A 22,943-nucleotide genomic window follows, 5' to 3' on the forward strand; every position below is an offset into this window, starting at 1 on the left:
ATGCCATCACAGGACTGAATGACAGCATTGGTGTAGGAGCCATTCACAGTGTTGACTCTATGGAGTCATTGGTGTAGGAGCGATCCACAGTATTGACTATAGGGCATAGCAGTGGGCTTGATTCAAATTATTATTATTATTTTAACAGAATCAAAGTTTTATAGTCACGATTCACCAGAATCCTGGATGGCTTGATTCTAGGCTTAAAATAATTTATATAAATATCTCTACGGGAAATATTAATTGGAGATTTTTCAGTGGAAGCCGAAATCCCCGCCCACTGCTATGCCCTATATGCATTGGTGTAGGAGTGATTCACCTCACAGTATTCACTCTATGGAGGCTTTGTGGAGGAGTGATCCACAGTTTCACAGTATCGGTTTATGGAGGTATAGCGATCCACAAAGTCACAGGATTGACTCTATGGAGGCATGGGTGTAGGAGCGATCCACGGAGTCATGGGTGTAGGAGCGATCCACGGTGTCATAGAACCTTAAACAGGCTTTGTAATGTAGCAGCTTCTCGGCCAATGGACTGGTGGTCAGCCCTCTCCCCTGGACACTCAAGTCTATATATCTGGACAGCACAGGGAGACAAAAGGGATGGGGTGTGATGGAACAATTAAAACATATTTATTCAAATGAAATAATACATTTTTAAATGATTTGTTTCAATACAGCAACACACAAGCTGAGATGCACAGACCGCACTATCCTAATATGTGGATAACAATCAAAGGTGCAATACATAAACTACTAATATTGCAAAGCATATGTTATTATTTTTTGTCTTTAGTGCAAATAAACATAATAGTATGAATTGCATGCTTATAGTCAGAGTTGTGATACTGCCTATCATACCTGTAGGACATTTTCCAAAACATCACAGTGTTAATAGCCATCAACGTGGCCAGAAAGAAGAAGAATCTCTCCAGGTTCCCATCGTGGAGTACATTTGGGTAGAAGTTACCTTGAATAAAGAATGTGAAGATATTAACATCTTATATTAGCAGTTTGGGGTATTTACTTTAAAACAAGTATTTATTTATTTATTTTACCTCCAGACACCAGATAGACCAGCTGAATGATGAAGGCTCCTAGGAAGCAGCCCCCTCCATAGGACAAAGTAAGAAAGTGCAGAGAAATACCTCTGATGTGGCTAGGGGTTAGTTGGAAAGATATAAGAGAACCTGCCAATGAAGAGAGAGAAGAGATCAATTAAGAAAAGTAAAGTCCACATACTGTAGTGGAAATGTGGCACTGTTACTTTGATATCAATTCCCATTTTGTATAAAAGGCAGATCAACCAAGTAAAATGTAGCTGTATGTGGTGCAAATTTTGATTTAAGACAATACTTTGACATATAAATTATGTACATGTAATTCTACGGAAACAATTGTTCCCTGTTGAAAGTACACTCCAAGTGGTGTTTCCCAAACCTTTTAGCCCATGACCCCAAACAGAAATTAGACATTTTAGCAGATCTACAAGCTCACAACGTGTTGCTTTGTGCCGTGTTATGAGCTTGTAGATCGGATTTTCACTACTACCAAAACATTTGTTTTCTAAATTATGGAATTGAACAAATAAATCATTTAATTTGTTTTGAATTCATGAAAATGTTGGCCTTTTTGGGAATGTTTTTTGATTATCTATTTATTTATTTATTATTTTTGAAATAATAATAATTAAAAATGAAATGTGGGAAACAAATAATAAAGGGACCCATCAAAATGTGTCCAAGACACACGAATGGGTATAAACGGGCTTTTTAGTCCATTCATTTCACTCACAGGCAGGTGTTACCAAGGCCTCAGCCAGACCAAGTAGGATGTACTGGGGAGCCAGCTGGAAACAAGGCATGGATGACACCTGCAGAACCTTCCCAGAAAGGGCCTGCTCTACTGGGGAGTAGGTCTTTCTGTGCATCTCCGAGAGGCCAGCCACCAGAACTGACAGGGCCGCACACACATGTCCGATGGCTGAAAAGAGAGATGAAACAAGGTCATATTTCTTCAACCTGTATTGTGGTGGTGAATTGTTTTAGTTCATTTTCTGTTTAGCCTTTTCTATTTAAACAAATAGCTACATGCTCTCAACACATTGCATCACAAGCTTCTATAGATCGGCTAAAGTAGCCAGTTTGTTGCCACTTTTTTAATGAAATTACTCCTCTGATTTGTACACTGTTTAATTTGCTAATGGTTAAATTAACAAGAGAGTATTTTCAGTAGCGTGCACAGATAGACACTAGGGGGTGCTAGAGCACCACCTGCCCTTGCCCTCTGGACAGCAATGTGCCCCTTTGAAAAAAAAGAAACCGAAAAAACCCCCAATTATTTTCTTTTTTTGGTACAGTGTACAGACAGTATGTGGACCATAGTGACATTGATCAATTCTTGATTTTAAAAAAAAAAGGTTCTAATATATTATGTATGCCCCAACATCTATAATCTCACACTATTAAGGCAACCGGCCGGTTCCATCCTTTTTTCACTTGAGCACCTGCCCCTCTAAATGTCTGTGCACGCACTACTGCACGTGGGTGTGCTTAAATTAATACTGTATACACAGTACACACCGATGACTTTGACTGGGGCCAGAGGTGTTTTGTCCATGAAGAGGTACCAGGTGGTCACACACTCTATCAACGGGGCCAGGAGAAGCAGAGGGAGGATGCTGATCACGTTCATGGCACCAATGGGCAGCAGGAAGCCATTCAGGTGGAGGTTGGAGTTCATCGTCTGAATGTAGTAACTTGAGGGGATCTGTGGGGAAAATCCGGAGTTATAGTAGTACTACTGTTATAGTCTCTGTTATAATGTCAATGTCCTGTATTCAAAATTGTACTAAGTTTTGCTATCAAAATATATTGACATTTCACTATTTAGTAATTCATGTGTTCATCACTTTAATGTCGTGGCTGGCAAAGTTGGGGCTGATTTTAATTACTCTATGTGCCACTGCTGCTGGGTATAGCGTAATCTATTATACATAAAATTGATCAGTTCATGCATGTTTTGTATTATAAACTAAAGCTGTCAAATGATTGAGTGGAGTAAAAAGTACACTATTTGCCTCTGAGAAGTAGTGGAGTTGAATTATAAAGTAAATGGTGTACAGCACTTGATTAAATGTACTTAATCACTTTCTAGCACTGGCTACATTACATACAAGCAAAAACAATCCTTCAGATCAGTGTTGTTTTTGTCGACTAAAACTAAGACGAAAAATGTTCGTCGACTACCTTTTTTCACTGACGAAAACTAAATGAAAACTAAGCTATACTAAAACTAAGACTAAATGTATTGACCATTTCGTCAACAGATAAAAACTAGTCTAAAATGTCTAAAAAAGGAAGGGACTAGTGGACAAAAGATCCAGAATAAGTCATTTTACACTTGGTTGCATGCTGAAAATAGCAGATCTACAAGCAGACAACGCGTCTCAGCGCGACGCGTTGTGAGCTTGTAGATCGGCTAAGTGTAAAATCAGTCATTACGATGGCATCAAGGCCCGCCAAAATACATTTTAGTCGACTAAATCAACTGTAGATTTAGTGGACTAAAATGTTATGACATTTAGTCGACTAAAACTAGACTAACACTAAAACATTCCAGGTGACTAAATGTGACTAAAACTAAATGAAAACTATGAGAACTAAGAGACTATGACTAAAACTAAAATAAAAATTTGCTGCCAAAAAACAAACACTGCTTCAGATTGCAGTATGCATGGTAACGAATGACCCAGACGCGTGCGTTCCCATTGACCTGCCTGTGTGATGCAGGCTTTGTACAGCAGCTGAAGGCCATAGAGTGGGAAGAGCCTGGCCAGCACTTTGACATTCTCCACATGCGTCTCACTGTAGCGCCCGCCGTTGTTCTCTTTTGCCCGGTCCAGCCAGGAGGCCACGTCCCCACTCAGATGACGGGAGTGGAGACAGCACATCTTCAGAGAGTTGAGGAAAACTCCCAATGTCGTCAATAAGGAGCCCCCTGTGAGACAAACTCAGTCTTAACCACTTACACCTTAAAACAGTATATATGTGCTTAGTTGACCGCGGTCCCCCAGGGCTACAGTATGTTCACTAGTATTTCCCTCTAGTCCACTGTTTCCCTACATTTAAAAAAATATATAATATATTCAGTTGCATCGTTCTCAAGTAGGCCGGTGGCCGACGGGCACGTACAGGTCTAGTATATAGAATTCATACATTTTAAAACAAACAAATCTAAGAATTTCCATACAATAAAATAATAATAATTGGCCTGGGCCGTGGCTCAGCGGTCCAGGCATCTTGGCTGGTAATCCAGTCTGGCAGTCCAGTGTGCCGTGGGTTCGACTCCCGATCCCGACGGCCTTTACTGCATGTCACCTCTCTCCCCATTTCCTGTCAGCCTACTGTCTATCCCTCCATAAAAAATATAAAATAAAGGCGAAAGTCACAAAAAAATTAAAAATAAGTAGTGTAGAGTAGTGAAAATAGCTGATCTACAAGCTCGTAACGCGGCTCGTGTAGGGTCTGTCTTGTAGATCTTGTCTCAACCTGAAAATTAGAACCTCAACTCTAGTCGACGCCGAATTTTCGCCCCCAGAATAGAGACGGTAGGTATCAACAGGTATGTATTGTATGTCAATGATAACACATTACATAACATTACTTCCATGAGTAATGAAGTCATATAATGCATTATTTTACAAATTGTCTAATATTATAATTTTGTATTTTAAGTAATAACGCATTACATGACACACAATGTAAAATTGTAACATACCTTGTTACTTTTAATTTAAAAAGTAATAGGTAATTAATTATTACATAATTGGGGAAGGTCTGTTTTAACATAACTTTGCCAACACTGATGAATGTGTAGTTACTGTAGCATGTGTGTTTAGTGTTAACTTCAACTTTATTATCACATCAGGTGAAATTATTCTTCGTACAAGCTCTCATAATGTATTCTTATAGCTAGTGTATAGCTTTTTAGTATGACCATTTCATTTTGTGTACACAGTGTGTTACCTTTCTTAGGATTGAAGGTGAGTTTGGTGCGCACCATGTGTATGGCGATGAGGGCCAGCAACACAGAGGTGAAGGGGATGAGAAAGCCCAGGTTTTTAGCCACAGATTGCTGGATATAAGCAATACCCAGAAATACAACCGTGGAGTTGAGGTTGACCAGCCAATAGAACCTTTGGAGGAATGAAAAATGTACTAATTAGGCGACACGACATCAAACAATAGAGAAGAGTAGAGTGATATGAGTGACATGAATCTGACACTTTTTAAAGATGGTCAGGAAATGTCAGGAAACTGAGAGTAGAGAGCTGGAAACATGCTCCAATCGGAATCAAACCAACCAGAACAATAAAAAAAGATGGTTAGTGCACTATTCATTGATCTATTGGTGCGCCCCTCAAAGTATCATGTGTAGTTGTGAGTTTGCATAGGATATAGACTAGGAATATTCAAAATTCTTTAAATTAATAGAAAAAAGGAGGGTGTAATTGTGAAGAGTAATTGAAAGGTGCTCTTTGGATCAAAACGATTGACAAACAAAAAACACAATGAGTACAAAGCACTCTGTATGAAGTTAAATAATACATACAACATAATATAATGAAACAGTTACAAAATCCTATTCGGCCCAAAGGCGGCTTTCATCAGGAGTCAGGACAGACATAATGAAGGCCACCTTTTAAAAAAAAATGACTCCATGAAGATTGCCTTGGATTTTTGCCCTACATTTTGTTCTTATTTAATATTATTTGCTTTAAATTTGTTTTTATTTATCTCTCACTGTTGATACGAGAAATGCAAAAATGTAGCAATCCCACATGTGGATGCATCAGAGTGCAAGCCAGATGACCAGAAAACAGAAAATGTCTGAATGGTAGGAGACAACATCACTCACCAGTTGAAGAAGGACAGGAGCTGGTGCTGGTTGTAGCTCTGCAGGCTGTATGCCCCCATGGGGCAGAGGATGGCCCGGATGCCCCCGATGCCCAGTGCAGCTGCCAGGAGGCCAGTGTAGAATAAGATCTTCTGCTCCCGTGGCTCCAGTTGGTGAGTCATATGATGATTGTCAATGTAGAAGTCCTCGAATGGGAACGCCACCACAGGGAGCATGGCTGTTCCTAGAAAGTGAAATGGGGCAGGTGGAGGTTGATGATATCTTGGATCTAAACAACGAACTGAAATGTTTGTGCAGGTAGAGAGGCGTGTGGATGGTTACCACTATACTGTATACTTTGTCATGATGAATAGTGGAAATACACACAAGCTGACAAGGTTCAAGGTTCAAGGTTGTCTTTATTTGTCTCCCTTGGGAGAAATTTGTCTTGGAGACAGTCACAGCTGCATACAAATAACAGACACGTTCACATACAAAAAGGAAAAACACCATGAAACACCCCAACATACACAAAACAGAGATATTGCACACATTCCCTTGATAAAGTGCAACTAGTCAATAAAGTGCTTTTGGCAATCCCTGAATCTCTGAGTCAGTAAAGTGCATTCGGCAATCTCTGATTGAGCATTTTGATTGACAGGGGAACAAAAGAGTGTTTAAATCTATTATACACATACCGTGGAGTTCTATACCTCCTACCGGATGGCATTAGCTCATACTCTCGGTACAACACATGCAAGGGGTCAGATACAATATTCTGAGCTTGTCTCAACACTGCTTGTTCAAAGATGGCCTGAGGAGTGAGGGGGGGGGGGGGGGGGGGGGGGGGGGGGGGTGGACATGCCCATGATCTGCCCAGCCATGTTTGCTAGCCTACTTATTTGAGATTTGTACTTCACAGTTAGATTGCCAAACCAGCTGGACACACCGTATTTTAGGATTGACTCTATGCTAGCTCTGTAAAAGGTCAACATGATATTTACACTGACTCCAAAGAGCCTAAGTCTTCTGAGAAAGTGTAGACGCTGGTGTATCTTAGAACACAGTGTTGTAACATGCATGTGCCAGCTCAGGTCCTCATCGATCTGTACTCCCAGGTATTTATACGACGGGACCTGTTTGATGTTATGGTCATGGACACTGATCATACTGTGGTCTCCTGTGACACTGTGAGCTTGTGGATGCTATTGTGTTATTGTGGATGCCAGGTTGAAATTGGTTTATCTCTTGGATGAAGCTTACACCAAAGAGGAGATTGTATGATTAATAAAGCTTTTGTAAAGATAGAGATTATAGGTTTCAGGCCACCACCCTGTGGTTCAGAATGATTCATCTGTGAACAACAACCCACTAATATAAATATATGTACGTTTTGACTCAGATTTGACACAGCTCAGAATAAACACTTAAGTAGGCCTACACAACAATTAATGTGTCTCACATTGTTTCTTATACATGAATACAAACAGTTCCTTGATGGTATTGTTTCCCCGGCAATATAGGTTCAATCAGATGAAAAAAAAACATGTAAAAGTTACAACAACCAACATTTAAATTCCATTGTGTCTTACCAAAGAAATGAAGGAAAGCACACACGTAGAGCACTTTGGTCCTTCCTAAGCAGGTTTCTGCAAACCAGCCGACCAGAACAGGGGTGAGGGTGCTGGCTCCGATGAAGCAGAGGCTGACGGTGGCAGCCAGGTAGTTGTCATACCCAAGCTTGACGGTGCAGAAAAGGATCATGTTGCACACCATCCCAAAGAAGGTGAACCTCTCACACAGCTCCACTAACAGAACGCAGATGATAACTTGAACTTTCTTGCGGGACTTTCGGCGCTGTAGGTGAGGTTTGAGGTCGGGGAGTGGAGTCTTGGAGAGCCGACGCAGATGGCGGTTGCCCTCAGACATCGCTTGGAGGTCCCATGCTGCTACCATAGTGTCTGCTCCAGCTGCTAGCTTGGCTCCTTGCTTCGTAGGGGGAAAGAAGTGCTCTGAATGAGAACTCTTGCCCTTGTGTGGTAGGGCCCACAGAATGACTGCAGAGCTCATGGCTGGAATTTGTCACCTTCCTGTGAGTGCCCTGGTCCTGGAAAGCAGATCAAAAGCACAGTCGAATAAGTGGCATGTGCATGAATCATGCACGTGCCACTTATTGTTTCTGAAGGTGTCTTAAGTTATTTATGTGGTGGCACTCAGAGATAGTTGGTATACATGTAGACAAAATGACGCAAACTTGTCACCTGTGGCCTGGTTGGCTGATGGTTGGCTGATGGCTGATTTAATTGCAAGTAAATGCACACACTAGATGTGTTGTAAATGAAGTTAATCTAATAATATATAATATAATTTATTATTTGCCGAAATAAAGAACTTTGTGATCCTAAAACTCTTGGGTGTTGTCTATCCATCCTTCAGGGTTCAGGGTAGAGACACATCCCCCCAGTTGATTTGTATGTGCAGTTGGACTAGTTTTGTGTACATTTAGCACTTAGGAGTGAAGGAGAGGACACTGGCCTAATAGTAATGATGTCTGTCTAGAATTCAGAGGCATTATTTGCACTAAGTTTAGTCAGATGATAATGAAACAATATATCTGAGTAAACAAAAGCTATTCTATGCCACTATGCCAGGTTAGAAAGTAGCCGATGCGATGGGACAGCTAACTGAATTGAGTGAATTCGTGTCAGAGGTTATTACAAACACCTAAAAAATGTCACACACCTTTGTGAAAGCAGTCTTCCAACATGAGAGTTCATTTTGGCTTACATCAAGGAGGTGCTGCCAATTAGACTGATCGTGTGAAGTGTGTTTTAGATCAAGAACATGGCTGGGCTCAGTGGACTGGACCACCCAGATCCAGTCAGGGCCAGAGTTAGATCAACAACAATTTCCTCAGATATTAATTACAGGTTGCATGACTGTACAAATACAAAGAAAAACAGACTGCTGACAGATATGTCATTCAGTAGGCTATCAACACGTTCCTATTAAAGGAAGTCCTGGTAGTCACTCAGACACTCACAATCACATTATTGAGAAAGGTATTGAGCTGTCAGTATTTGTTTAAAAACCCAAAAAGGACAATGGGGTATTCAACTAGATTAAGCCGGGGGCCACAACTGTAGAATGATGTGTGGGGGGCCGCACAGTGTACGCACGAAGCGTGACAATTTGTGGGTTCTCAAAATCCATGTTGTGTTCAAACATAAAGATGTATGTAATTTACATTTGTGTACAGTATGAGCACAGGGTGATATATGTCTATATACAAGTATATACCTTAAAATAGATGTAGACCTATTTGACAGTGCAAAAACATAATTGCCTTGACATTAACAAGTGTCAATGAGCACCAGCTAGAAACAAACACACACACACACACACACACACACACACACACACACACACACACACACACACACACACACACACACACACACACACACACACACACACACACACACACACACACACACACACACAGTATAGTCTAAAGTGACTTGTGGTGTCTGTCTCATTTCTCTCAAAAGGCCCTTGAATATGATGGAATATGATTAAGGATTGCTGTCATTATGATAATCTCACACACACTTAAATTCATATCGCACACACCATACCTGTAACTTTCATTAGCACTCTCTCTCTCTTTTCCCTTTTTTTGGGGAAATTGTTCCAAGGGCCACTAGGGGGCGCTCCGCGGGCCGCCAGTTGAATACCCAGTGCAGGCCAGGGTCTTCTTGAGAGAGAGAGAGAGAGAGAGAGAGAGAATTTTCCCTCGCAGTAAGAAAACGGGTAGGCGTCAACTGTCGCTAAGGTTACGGTGTCAGTTTAAGCGTTTAAGCGTGGAGCCGTAAGGAATTATGGGAAAACTGTTGCGTTTTGTTGTGGATCCAGGGAAACTATCTACTCTCATAGACTACCAGAGTTGAGGAGAGAGGGGACGATTTGCTTGAATCGGAGGTAACAAACATTGGTTATTGATTAAATGTACACGTTGCATGCATGTACACTGACATACAATGTATGACCCGCATAACAACTTCCAAGAAGACGTGATGTAATAGCAATTAAAGACAAGCTAAACTTGGCTTGATGTTTTTAGCACAGGCTAAAAACAACTGCAGCTTCGTTAACTGGGCGGGCGGGCGTTAAACGTAAAACAAGCAAACTAACAAAACTGTATCGATACTTTGATCATCTTAACGCTATTATACGCTACCCGTTCGTCAAAATACTGAAGGTGCTGTAAGGAATGTATTTACATTTGTTCAAAGATGTGTTAACTACTTAAATCATTGCTAACTATAACTATGCTATGCTAAAATGGCTAACTCTATGGTTCAAAGGGGTTCCCTGTTGTATTAATTAGGGTTTAAACCGGGGTTTAACAGAAATCCTGGTTTAATATACCCTGGATCAGCGATTAACCTGTTTCATGAAAGCTAGTTAATCTTGCCAGATTAATTTAACCAGTTAACCTGGATATGTTGAGGCTTGACTCGGTTTCCTGAAGCAATGCCACATTTGTTACCATGGACACCACTAATACTGTGGACCAGGCTAACAGCAAGTTTAACCTAAACCTGATGTATTTACTGTTCATTAAGCAGTGAGGTTATAATCTGATCACAAACCAATGATTTTTTCCCCACTTATTCAATTATTAATTAAGGGTTTATGTTGCGTTGTTTTTTATTAGTCTGAATTAAAACATCATATAGTATTATAGGTACACATTGCCATTAAAAGACTAATTTAAGCCCTATATACAAAATCAAATAACCAAAATATATAGGCTGCACAACCTCATCATGACAGCTTGTGAGCTTGTAGATCAGCTACTTTTGGTGAATGTTCCCCCAGAATAGGTCCAAGTTGTTAAGAAGAATCAAATACATCCCGCCTTTTTGTTTGTAGGCCTATTTCTTTTTTGTAAAAGTGACAATATTACTAAATGTTACCATTCCTCATCGTTATACAACATATTACCATTGTAACATTTCACGCACCAATGGCCAAGAAGTGCAACGCCCCAGGATTGAACCCATGACCCACGGTTCACCAGTATGGGCAACAACCCCCTTCCCCAAAGGTAGTTCCCTCAGAGGTGGTTATGGCCAAATATCACGATGCTACAATAGCATTATGCTTACAATATTAAGAATTCTGTTAGATTTCATTATGAAGTTTTAAGTTAAGAGTAGTGGTTAAATGTATACTATATTTTTGGGGTAGTTACGCATTCAGTCTATCCACTATTGAGTATTTTCCCTTTATTGCAGCAGTAGTATTTATTTTAGAAGCTTAAGACCTTGTATCAGTAAGTCTGTGGAATAGTACTGAGATATACAGAAGGGGACAGTAATGCAACTATTAAGGATGCCAACTGTCATAAATTGCTCTCAGGAACAGCTCAACTGATTTTGTCCTCGTCGTGATGTCATCAATGTCACTACTTTGTTGTAGTGTAATTCCTCCTCTTCTTCAGTCTTCAGTTCCAAATTTGCATTTCCACTTTGTTTACAATGTTCACCATTGTTGATTTTCCAAGCTGGCATGGAATGGAAACAAGCCTGGTTTTATCTAGCATCAGTATAATAATGACTAAAATATTAAATAATCTGCATATCAGCACCCCCACCACCTCAAGACATTGTGGTACTGCAGCTAAAACTGCTTTCAAAGTCCAGAAAGAAATGACAAGGACTGGTTATATCAGTGGTGATTGAGGCTCAAACCATTAGAAATAACTTTGAGGGACATAGACAATATGTTATTCATTATTTAAAGCAGTTTTAAAATGCATGTTATTTGCGCTTTAACAAAACTGGTTTTGGCTTAAATCCTGGATTAGTTAATTCAGGTTTTGTGAAACAGGCCCCAGGTCTTTAGTAAACAGAAAATAAATGAACAGGAAACATTGGAATTGGAATAGCCATCGTTAGGCACAACCGCCTGACGCTCGTCATGATTCATTATGACAGTCATGTTTCAACTGCGGTACTGGGCTAGAATTGGAAGTAATGAAACGTGTAGGTGAAACTGGAAATGTAACACTATAAAATATAATGGGTTCTCTCTCCTGATTGGATCACGCAACAAGAGAGCATGCATTGGGGTGTACTGAGCGCAATTTGTAACACTATTACACTAGATGGTTTTATAATGGGTTGAATCTAGAGTTGCAACACCAGCCATTGACAGCCCATGCATTGAAACAGAAGTCTGATTTGATTGTATTAAACAACGTTAAACTCACCAACATTGCAGCTGTACGCAAAGCTTGAATTATCCTCTTTCAATTTGCAAAGTGTTTGTTTCATACAAATCCACCGTAGACATGTTGTGAGCTATATTGCAGAGAAATTCTGTGCAGATGATATTTTGTTGAAATTTGGAAGCACATGTGCTGCTGCTATCTGCATTATATGAAAATTCGAAACAGGTGATACACACTTTCAACGAGCGCTTCTAAACTCCAACATGTAGAAAAAAATGACTGAATTAATTTCTTCTAGCTCATAACATGTCTACAGTGGACTTTTATGAAACAAACACTCTGCAGATAGGGATGACCCCATTTGTCCACTCTCAGATTTGCAGACCAGCAAGGGTGCATTTGGTTCCACTTGTACGGTACTCCCTCAAAGTTAAAAGATTTGATGTTCAAATGGTTTTGCAGCTCCCTTTGAGCAGTGATGTCTGAAGTTAAAGGGAAGATGCCAACCTCTCCTGCCTCCGCCTCAAAGGGCTTCAGCTCGACCCCTCTCAAGTACAGCAGCAGGGCCAAAGACGTCCACAGAGCCACGGCTGTGGACGAATATTTGTCATCTGACGAGGACACATTCTCCCTGCTGTCTCCCATCTACCATGACAGCTTTGATAGTGATGAAGAGCTTCAACCAGACACCTCACTCAGACAGTCTGAGGACGACCCAAGGCCCACCATCTCCCCAGTCAGGTACTGTGTGTGCGTGCGCTAGACTATGTTGGACGTGGTTTCTGTGGGAGGTGCTGCGGAGTATGGGGTGAGGGGGACCTTGTTGAGGGCCATCCAATCTCTGTACACCCAAAGCGAGAGCTGTGTCTGTGTGCTCGGGAGTACATCGGATTAGTTTCCGGTGGGGGTTGGCCTCCAGTAGCCCTGTCTGAACTTGAAGCTTGTGATTTCCTTTTGGTTTCCCAGGCGGGAGACCCAGGTTCGAATCCTAGGTGTTAGGTCGGGAGTTGCACTTACGAGAGTCGGGGTAGACGACATAAAACGTATGGATTGTAACTTTCAAATTCTGTACTGGTTAATTTGTGACTGTGGTCATAACTAATGTATTGAGTTGGGCTCGGCATGCTCTCATCATTATCATCATGGATTTTGAATTATTGTACCATAATAGATTTTGCGTAGTAAGAAGTAAATAATCGAATACAGTTCTATTTTCACCTTTTTGGGTCACAAATTTGGGTTTGGGCATGTCATTGAAGATGAAAATTGGCAAGTTCATAAATATCTAAAACAGATCTACAAGCTCACAGTGCATTCCATCGTTACACGTTGTGAGCCTGCAGATTGGCAATTTTTTGTAGATGTATTTGTCGTACCACTAAGTAGTAAGTACAGTGTATAGGGCTTACAGCTAAATTACACTTTGGTAGAATCCCATCAATTTCTAATTGGAACAACCTTTGAAGATATCTCTCCAATATTTGGAGTTACATTATGGCAACAAGGTCTAGCAATGTGTCATTGTGTTTTTATTTAAGTTAACCCATTAAAACCGGTAAAGCGGTGTCACAACAAGCTTGTACATCTACTAATTTTGAACATTTGTTTAAAAAAAAAAGCAAAAGTGCTTTAAAAAGGTTAAATAATTTTGAATTCTGAGAATCACTGTTTCAGAATGCGGTTGTAGAATCGGCCTCAGGTCTTAATGGGTTGTAAAGGAGATACAGCCTGGTTATTGTCTGAGTTGATTGTGTTTCAGGTGTGAACTTCAAAAATCACGTGTTGAGGAACAAGCTACTGCAGTATCGCCAGCGCTCAGTGCCTGGGAGTTGTGGCTGGTGAACAAAACCAAAGATGACCGTGTGAAAATGGGAATGAAAGCAGAGGAGGTAAGTTAACGATACCACTAGATACAGGGGTGCCCAAAAGGTAGATCAGTGTCTCAAACCCACAATGCAATATGCCTACTTTCTTTTCAAGAGGGTATAGGCCTAGTATTACAAAGTAATTATACAAAACCCTAACAATTCCATTTTCCACCTCTATAATATTTTTGGTGCGTCAATGTTGTTGATCTGGTCATTTTGAAAGTAGCTCTCAAGTCAAAAAAGTGTGGGCACCCCTTTGTGTTGACAACCATTTGTGTTTAACAGTGGTTCTCAAAGTGGGGTTCCAGCTAAATCAGTTACTGTAATATAATATATCATCAAAAAACTATGCTATTTGAAACTAGCTGTGATGCGATGCATTGTGAGCTTGTAGATGTGCTATTTTCAAAATGTACTTTTGAAACAGTTTAACAATACAATCTTGTATGGAGGTCCGTGGCAAAACATATTTTCAGCTGGGGGTCCTTGGCCAAATATTATTTTGGGGGTCTTTTTTGAAAGATTAGATTTGAGGAAAACTATAATATAATATCAAACCTACGTTTTATCATGCGACATGTTCTTCTTACACCCGGGGTCAGAAACTGAGACTCAGTGGTTTTTCTATGTGGTGAAATAGGAGTGCCTGCTGAAGGAGAAAAAAGAGCAGGAGAAGAGAGAGCAGGAGCAGAAGAAGAAGGTTGTGGAAGAGAGGATCGAAGCATGGCTGATGATGAAGGCGGACCTGGTAGACAAATTGCTTCTTCAGCTGAGGCTATGGCTGGGCGATATGACTTCAAATCAATTACTTTCACCTCGTTTGCGATTAGTGTGTGTGTGTTGATATTAAGAATAGTAATTCTTAATATCAATTTCAATGTATTTTCGGTTAATTGCCCGGCCCTAGCTTCGCCTATTGCATAGATATCTCTGGCCTTGCTTAGATTGCAATACATACAATGTATGGTGTATATTTAATTTTTGTCCTGACAGAAGAGGCAAGAGACACAGCTGCAGCAGAACAGAGAGGAAGAGGAGATTCAGAGGCAACAGGTGAAGCAGAGGCACACTGAACAGAGGGCACAGCACAAGTACAAAGAATGGCTCCATAAGAAGAACCAGGAAAAACAGCACAAAGAAAAGAAGGAAAAGGTATGAAGGGGTTTGTTATTGAGCAATAATGAACGATACATACACGAGAGGGTGTGCTTTACCGTGATTATTGGCACGACAGCGTTGCTGCAGGAACGAGGCTTTAGCCTCGTTCCATAAGCAGCACTGAAGTGCCAATAATTTAGGTAATGCACACCCTCAAGTGTAATATTGCGATTACATCACAGTTAAAACCCTTAAAACGGCAACTCAATTTCATTGTAACTATTAAGTATTAACTAAGATATTCGATAGAAATTCATAATTGTCTAATGTCAGATTTAGCCACTACGACCACTACATCCCATGCAAACTGCTAGCCTCAAAACTACCTGTTGTATAATGGGCAGTTAATGCTAGAGCCCGGCCGATATATTGGCCGCTATTCGACTTTAGTGACGACATCGGTATTAGTAATTATGCAGCCATGGTGTCCCGATTTTTAACCTTTAAAAATAAAAATGTTAATGTTATGTTATGTTAAATCAAATAAAATTCAGTTTGTGTATTTTCAGGTATTTCGTTATTAGTGATTATTTTGTTTGCATATGTTTTCACTTTTCAAATAACAAATACATTGAATCAAATCTAAGTCTTTCAAATTGATTTAAAGATTTTTGACTTTTTTATCCCCTTCTTTATTTTCCCAAAATAAAATATTAAATATAGGTCAAAGAAATCGTTCAAAACATCAACGGTCTAGATCTCTCCAAAATCGGGATTGGCGTTGGACCCAAAAAGATGGCATTAGTTGCATCTAGTTAGAGCGATTCTATCTGTAGATACTGAACTGAAGATGCACTACATCTAAATGATTCTATTGAGATTCTGTTGTTGTTGAACAGGAGGACGCTGCCAAGAAAGAGGACGAGGAACGTGAACGACGAAAGAACGCAGAGAAGAAGTTTAAGGAATGGCTAGAAAATACTGATGAAAAGTGCAAAACTAGTCCCAAGTCACCATGTTACCCGAGAAGTAAGATCAATATAATAACATGGGAATTAATAACTATTAACTAACACTCTTTTAAGATAGAACACAAAGGGCAGTTTGAATAAGACTTTTTGTTTTAGTTCAGAGTTCTGTGTGACGGACGACCTGCCCACCTAATCACCAAGCAAGCTGTTTCAGGGTGAATTAAGAAATAATTTTAAAAACTTGCATTTTAATTACCTATGGCATTCAGCCAAAACAGTCAACCATGCTCCCTCCCTCTAGCTCAGGGGTTCGTTAGTTTCTATTCTATTTCCATGGTCACCTTCAGATATCCCTGCATCTTATTGCAAATCAAATCAAAATCAAATCAAACTATTTATAGAGCACGTTTAAAACAACCAAGATTGACCAAAGTGCTGTACAGAGGCAGAACAAGCAAGAAACACAATATGAGAAATATCGACAAGATCACAGGAAACATACTGTATAAGCATGACGGATAAAAACAAAGAAAGCTAAAGTAAAACAAACATTAGATGGACTCGGATGGGATTAAAAGCCAGAGAAAATAGATTACAAGGAGTGTCCATTTGTAACTTCTAAAGGTGCCATCTTCCAGTCCGCTGTTAGTGTTTAACCAATGTAAACAAATGTGTACCATTGTTTACCATTGCTTAGCATCAAAAGCCATACAGCAGTGTGTGAAAAGGAGGGAACCTTGTGTGGTCTTTCATGACTGAGACATGTTTTGAGGGGGGGATGTTTTCATTATACACAATAACACAATAACTAATGTTGAGAAAACAAAAGACACATTTGCATATGTTGGCATCCCCACAGGTTTCTATTCAAATGCATGTAGAACTGCATGTATGCAATTGTATCAGTCTGGCTTAATCTTTAAGGCTTAATGCTGCTCTAGTGAATTCCATGTCCTCAGACGTCACTCATACAGGTTTTAAAATTGAAACATATTTGATTGTGTTCACCCAGGTCCTTATGATAAAGGCTACTCATCGCCAAGCTTCTGCAACCCGATCCCATGGAAGCCGATCCACGTCCCTCTTCCAGAAGGAACACCCAAGAAGAAGACTGCTTCGCAGCAGAAATCCCAGAGTCAGTCAAGACATCGGCAATGTCCCAGTGGCACTGCTTATAGACTGAGAGACAATGTGAGGAGATGACCCAGGACTCACAGGATTTTTATAACCTATTACTTTAGGAATAATTACTGGTTATTCCTCGACTGTGCCGTATGACAAATGGGAAAGAAAACACAGAACAAAAAAACAACACTCGAGATTCAACTCACCATCATATTCCTTTGGACTCTTGTTGATCAGTGAGGCAGCTATGATCTAATGCTGAAGATGATGATGAAGTACATGCTACTTTGTCTAGATTTGATATTGTTTTGTTACATTTGGCAAGTGTAAACCCTAGTGATTAACTAGAACATGATACATCAGTGCCATATTTTTAATGAAAAGAAAATACTGTGTCTTTTAGTAATTAACTGTTGAAATGACTGTTGACGTCTGTATAATCAGAATGTCTTGCTTACATTTTGTTGATACAAAGAAAAGCCTTTCTTTGCTTGACTCGCATAGGTTGATACATTTTGAGTACAATCAAAACGCCTTTGTTTTTATTTTTTCCCCACCGTCTCCTTTCATGGCATTGTAGCAAAACACGTTCCATTGCATTTGATAAAGTACTGACAATACGGACACAAAAGACGGTGGTGACTGGCTGAGGCCTGGTGGTGGAGTGGCCCCTCACACTCGCACATTGTTCTCTGTCCAGTTGTGCCTTGTTCCCGTGTGGGCTGAGATGACGACAGAAACGAGTGTGTGGGTGGAGAGAAGCACTGGGGGAGAGGGTCTCTGTGGGACTCGCTATTGCATTCTCATCTTTCCATTAACATCTCACTGTGAAGCCAATGTATGAAGCGCTGAGGTAAAAACAATTTAATTACATTAGATTGGATTAACCCATATAACATAGGCCTGTAAAAATAAATTTGCCTGAATTTTATTTGATTTGTTTTTCGTTCTCGTTCTATACTTGGCTCCTTATCTTTTGTTAGTGACTGCCGTGGAATGTGTGAGTTGACGGCGGCAGGCAGGCAGGCTAATAATGGGGGTCTACTGTATATGTGGTTCGGCCATTATAATGTCAGCCGTGGGTTCAGAGAACAGCTGTCAAGTCAAAGGAGTCAAGTGTTTGCTGTTAGTCAAGAACAGTTCAACTGCACAGGGAGTGGTTCAGCTGTTTGCTCAGGGATGTTTGCACAGGAAGCATCACAAAATGAAAAAGGCGAGACCTTGGGGCCTGTATCGCCTTCCAGGTGTTTCTGTGAACTTTTATTGATTTCACAGAATGTGCTAGTAGGCCCGAGCTGGTGCATCGCAATGTTGTATTTTGTGGTGTTAAAATGTATGCAATCTGCAGACGTTTGTATAGAAATGGGAATAAAGAAGTTGTGGGGGAAAAAATAAAAATATCCACACAGACATCTAAATTTATTTTAAGTATGTTTTGAAACTAGACATGTCTACCATCGCATTGTACAGTAACAGACAAAGACCTGTTGAAACATTGTACTTTAATACAATTACCCTGGAAACATCGAAGACTTATAGATATTTTCCTTTTTGTATCCAACACCTGTTGTAATTCTATTTGGACGCATCTCTTGGACTGTCAATAAAGAGGTTCTGTGCCTGGTCAGATCCAATACTTTTTGCCAATGATCTCCTCAGTGCTTGTTTTGTCCTTGCTCTTCCAGTAATTAATACTCCTGACAGAGCCTGAACACACTTCACATCCCAAGATGCAGTGGTGCAGGTGGGCCAGCGACTGGAAATCACACCTACCCGGACAGGTAGGGGGTGTGTCCTACATGTACAGTGAGTGGGGGAAAGGTTTTGGGTGGGACCAGAACAGAGGTTGAGTTTAAAGGGCACATACGGCAAGAGAGCCATGCTTGAAGAATGTGGTTGATAAATGTAATGTTGGAACGGAAACAAAATCAGAATGAAGAAACAGATTTTTCTATTTTTGGCTTTGAATGCACTGTCTCAAGAAAAATGGAATGTGACTGTTAGAGCGACTCCTTTTTGAATTTTGATAGGTCATAGCTACCCATGGAATGCCTGCCTGTCTGCAATGCGCAGTATCACAGACTGGGATTTGGATTAAGCTTGAAGGATACTCTTCTAAATTCTACCACAAACAACTATATTTGGAAGATGTATTTGTATTTATATTTAGCTTTAGATGCATTGTGGAAATGTATGCAATTCTGCAACAACCTCTTACAATAATGCTGTGGATTTTCTCAGAATGGGACAAATCCTTCTGCAGTTGACATTGTGGAAAACTGAAACAAATGTACCCTTTTTGTGAACCCTTTTGTTTATGTAAATACTCACAATCATTATTGACACAACTTACAAGGAACCAGTTTCATTGCTTAAGGGCTCAAGGACTGGACCCGGTGTTCATTAGTCTGATTCTCATCTTGCGTATGACTCCCTTCACAATGCAGAACACGGGGCCAGAGCAGGAAGACTCCTTTGACTTTCTGTTTAAAATCATCCTGGTTGGAGACTCGAACGTTGGCAAGACGTGTGTGGTACAGAGCTTCAAGTCTGGCACATTTGCGGAGAAGCAGCAGAACACTATTGGGGTAGATTTTACTGTTCGTACCGTGGATATTGATGGCAAGAAGATTAAGGTAAGAGAAGTGCATTTTGTAAATGATATATGCAGTAAAATCTTTGTGTACCTGCATTCTGTGTTCACTATAATCCACCACAAATGACTGGTTGATATCACAAGGTGTAACGTACAGGAGTTGATGGCATAGCCTCCTACACCTATAAGAGTTTGGTATGTATGCTCTGTGGTCTGACCATCTGGTGCATTAACCTAAGTTAATGAAGCAAGGTTACACTCCGTTGTCTAATATTATATATATATATATATATATATAATATATCTTTGCAAATAATCAGTTAAGAGTTTTCAATTTCTTACTGTCGGCCCATTGAAGAAATAGAAGTGGCCCATTGGAAGTGATATCATTTGTGTGTGAGCTTTCTGGGCATGTGTTTATTCAACATAGACATCTTATTACCTTATAGGGTGTGGTATTTTATGTTCAGGCAAGTAATTATCAAAAAGAAGGCTGACATTTTCTTTCTTTTCTTTTACAAATTTCTTTATTGCTTTTCGAACAGACAACAAAAACAACAAATAACCACATTTTATTACAATGTTAATTATTTAAACTGAACTCACCAGAATAAAACCCAGTCTTGAACCATCCTAACCATGTTGGATCATAACCTGATCATAACCTCTTTTGTTAACGTGTCATTATAGATGCAAATATGGGACACAGCAGGTCAGGAGCGTTTCCGCACAATCACCCAGAGTTACTACCGCAGTGCCCACGGAGCCATGGTAGCTTATGACATCACACGCCACACCACCTTTGACTCTGTGCCCCACTGGATCCAAGAGGTGGAGCACTTTGGAGCTGCCAGCATCGTAATGGTACTCATTGGTGGGTAGAACGGGAACTGAATGAATGGATCAACTGACTAGTATAACTATAGTACACTGCAAAAGTGCTTCTTAAACATTTTCATTTCAAGGACTCCCCAAATTGATACAGCATTTGGCTGCAGACCCCCATTTGGAAAGATTGTTGTGCCAGGGACCCCCATGACAGATCTTTTTGTTGTTGTTTGTAGATTTAGCACATAATTCTACAGCTGTTTATAATGTGTGTGGGGAGATAGCAGTGGAGAGTGAAACCTGATCATAGTCACTTTTTAAAAAAAAATCTTCTAGCCATAGTGAAATTAAACTGTTAACAGTTGCTGGTGACAGCCTGGAGACTCCACCAAGACGCCTGGGATTACAATTGTTCTGAACAATATTTGTTGTACGATGAAGTATATAGAGCTTACATGGTGAAGCAATTATTTACGTAATTGACAGCCAATCAAATAGCTGTCCAGTGTCCACTCTGTTTGAATGTTCCACTACCCAGTCCTTTTGTGCCTTGCAGGTAACAAATCAGACCTCCATGCTCGGAGGCAGGTGTTATTCGAGGATGCATGCACTCTGGCAGAAGACAAAGGTGTGCTTGCTGCTCTGGAGACCTCGGCCAAGGAGGCCCAGAATGTGGACGTAGCCTTCAGCCTCATGGCCCGAGAGCTGATGGCCCGGAATGGCACTATTGTCACAGACGAGACCGCCCAAGACTTCCCTCACTTCCAGATAGGCGACAACTCCCATCCAATACATGGACCCATATTCTCACATAAGAAATGTGGTTGTTGAGGTAATCGAACTGCCCAAAATGGAGAAGGACCTGTGATCACACAGTGCACTTTTGTGTTGGACTGTAACAGAAGGCAGTGTACAGAAGATCAAAGGTCACCAAGGAAACACAAGGTGAAACATGTTTTATGAATGGTTTTGAGGGCATTTTATTTTTATGTAATCACTTCGTTGATACCCTTAATTCAGCGACTTACAATGAGTGAGCGAGCAAGCACAGGTCTGGTTTCTTGCTCAAAGGACACTTAAACTGGACACATTTCCTGTTGTTGGTGTTGAATCTGGGACATTTCTTTTATAGCGCAGTTCCACATCTAGGTCATATATCAGTGTGTGGATTTTCCTAACGAAGTTATCTAGATTTAAAATGTCACTTTTTTTAAAATGTCACTTTTTTGGTAGTGTTGCTCGCCTGCAGCATCGCAGGCGTGCATTAACGACGTTAAACCACCCCCTCTCGTGTAATATTGCTTAATTATAAAACAATTATTACCACGACTCGTACAGATATAGCGCCAATCTGTTTTTAGAACTCGCATCTTGTGTATACAGTATATCACAGAAATGTATGTCACTACTAACAGTTTTGTTATAAAATGACAATCTCTTTGATGTTATAAAAGTCTTGAAAAAAATACTGAACTAAAAACCCTGCTCTTCAACAGTAGGCTAGTATGGATTTACATGGCAGCTGAAATACACCAAACTATTTTAGTGCAAAAACAATAATCAAGATAATACAATGTCTGTAAATTGCAATAAATTACGTTGTCTGCGTTGGAGAACATAAACCTATTATAACATGCATTTCATTTACAGTATGATAAAATGCCTATAGCCTATATAGCTTCTTACACTTGTGTTGAATTGTTTAAAAGATACAACTTAAATTCTTGTAGTGGCTAGTTAAGGCTGAGCAACATTTCTGTTGGTCAAACAGAAAGGTAGTTGGCACTACAGTGCATCATGGACTGCAATCTGCATTCTTGGCTTATTACGGTATGAATTAGTTCCCCAATCCACTGTAGTATATTGCAAGATGCATTAGCAATGGCCAGTTGGGTTCAATCAGTCACTGTTATCCCATATTCACAGGTAAAACTGCATATTGTTACAATTTCTCTGTGATCATTATGGACACAAAATAGCTTTGCAATCCTTACAAAGCTGCTAATGTTGTTGTGACAATAATTGTTTGTCTGAGCCATTCATCTCAATAGGCCTAGGCTCTAGGGCAGGGGTTCTCAACCCGTGGGTCGCCAAATTATTTTGGGGGGTCCCCAAATTATTATTATTATTTTTTGCAACTGAAATGTGTTTGCATAGTACACATAGCACACATAGAGTACATGTATGCATAATATTTCCTTAATTAATCTGGTTTCACTATTCATTTATGATATATTTTTGCAGTCCGTTTGTATTGGGGGGGGGGGGGAACGTTGAGAACCCCTGCTCTAGGGTATATGCACACAGAATAACTCTTCC

The 22,943-nt window shown here is 40.2% G+C and overlaps 3 protein-coding genes across 4 annotated transcripts; 2 read left to right on the plus strand and 1 right to left on the minus strand.

The window, feature by feature from the left end:
* Positions 1–407: 407 nt before the first annotated feature.
* On the minus strand, positions 408–7,748 carry slc15a5 (solute carrier family 15 member 5; the record flags this gene model as incomplete). Its single annotated transcript, XM_079502257.1, has 9 exons — positions 7,490–7,748; positions 5,919–6,141; positions 5,027–5,196; positions 3,778–3,998; positions 2,582–2,768; positions 1,794–1,982; positions 1,058–1,189; positions 861–969; positions 408–576 (listed from the first exon to the last, which is right to left on the minus strand). Exons 1-9 carry the CDS (start codon positions 7,671–7,673, stop codon positions 408–410), a joined length of 1,584 nt encoding a protein of 527 aa, XP_079358383.1. The 5' UTR covers positions 7,674–7,748.
* Positions 7,749–9,702: 1,954 nt separating this feature from the next.
* Positions 9,703–17,591, plus strand: ccdc34 (coiled-coil domain containing 34). Its single transcript, XM_079501780.1, has 7 exons — positions 9,703–9,878; positions 12,601–12,879; positions 13,898–14,027; positions 14,647–14,754; positions 15,000–15,158; positions 16,004–16,133; positions 17,088–17,591. The coding sequence occupies exons 2-7, from the start codon at positions 12,617–12,619 to the stop codon at positions 17,276–17,278; spliced, it is 981 nt and encodes a 326-aa protein (XP_079357906.1). The 5' UTR covers positions 9,703–9,878; positions 12,601–12,616; the 3' UTR covers positions 17,279–17,591.
* A 1,328-nt stretch (positions 17,592–18,919) lies between these two features.
* rab19 (RAB19, member RAS oncogene family) lies at positions 18,920–22,872 on the plus strand. Of its 2 annotated transcripts, XM_079500892.1 has the most exons (4): positions 18,920–18,981; positions 19,648–19,836; positions 20,487–20,670; positions 21,181–22,872. In XM_079500892.1, exons 1-4 carry the CDS (start codon positions 18,931–18,933, stop codon positions 21,453–21,455), a joined length of 699 nt encoding a protein of 232 aa, XP_079357018.1. In that variant the 5' UTR covers positions 18,920–18,930; the 3' UTR covers positions 21,456–22,872. The 2 variants fall into 2 exon arrangements, with proteins under 2 accessions (XP_079357018.1, XP_079357017.1); XM_079500891.1 differs by lacking the exon at positions 18,920–18,981 and having other exon boundaries at positions 19,175–19,836.
* Positions 22,873–22,943: the final 71 nt, after the last annotated feature.

Source organism: Electrona antarctica (assembly GCF_951216825.1).
Source record: "Electrona antarctica genome assembly, chromosome: 5".
Lineage (NCBI taxonomy): Eukaryota > Metazoa > Chordata > Actinopteri > Myctophiformes > Myctophidae > Electrona > Electrona antarctica.

What these genes read in the sequence shown, in the direction of transcription:
- ccdc34 (XM_079501780.1), top strand. Translation starts at nt 12,617, where the DNA reads ATGTCTGAAGTTAAAGGGAAGATGCCAACCTCTCCTGCCTCCGCCTCA. An exon ending in CCCACCATCTCCCCAGTCAG is followed by an intron (nt 12,880 to 13,897) that starts GTACTGTGTGTG and finishes ATTGTGTTTCAG; the next exon opens with GTGTGAACTTCAAAAATCAC. An exon ending in TGATGATGAAGGCGGACCTG is followed by an intron (nt 14,755 to 14,999) that starts GTAGACAAATTG and finishes TTGTCCTGACAG; the next exon opens with AAGAGGCAAGAGACACAGCT.
- rab19 (XM_079500891.1), top strand. Translation starts at nt 19,489, where the DNA reads ATGTACCCTTTTTGTGAACCCTTTTGTTTATGTAAATACTCACAATCA. An exon ending in TTGATGGCAAGAAGATTAAG is followed by an intron (nt 19,837 to 20,486) that starts GTAAGAGAAGTG and finishes GTGTCATTATAG; the next exon opens with ATGCAAATATGGGACACAGC. An exon ending in CATCGTAATGGTACTCATTG is followed by an intron (nt 20,671 to 21,180) that starts GTGGGTAGAACG and finishes TGTGCCTTGCAG; the next exon opens with GTAACAAATCAGACCTCCAT.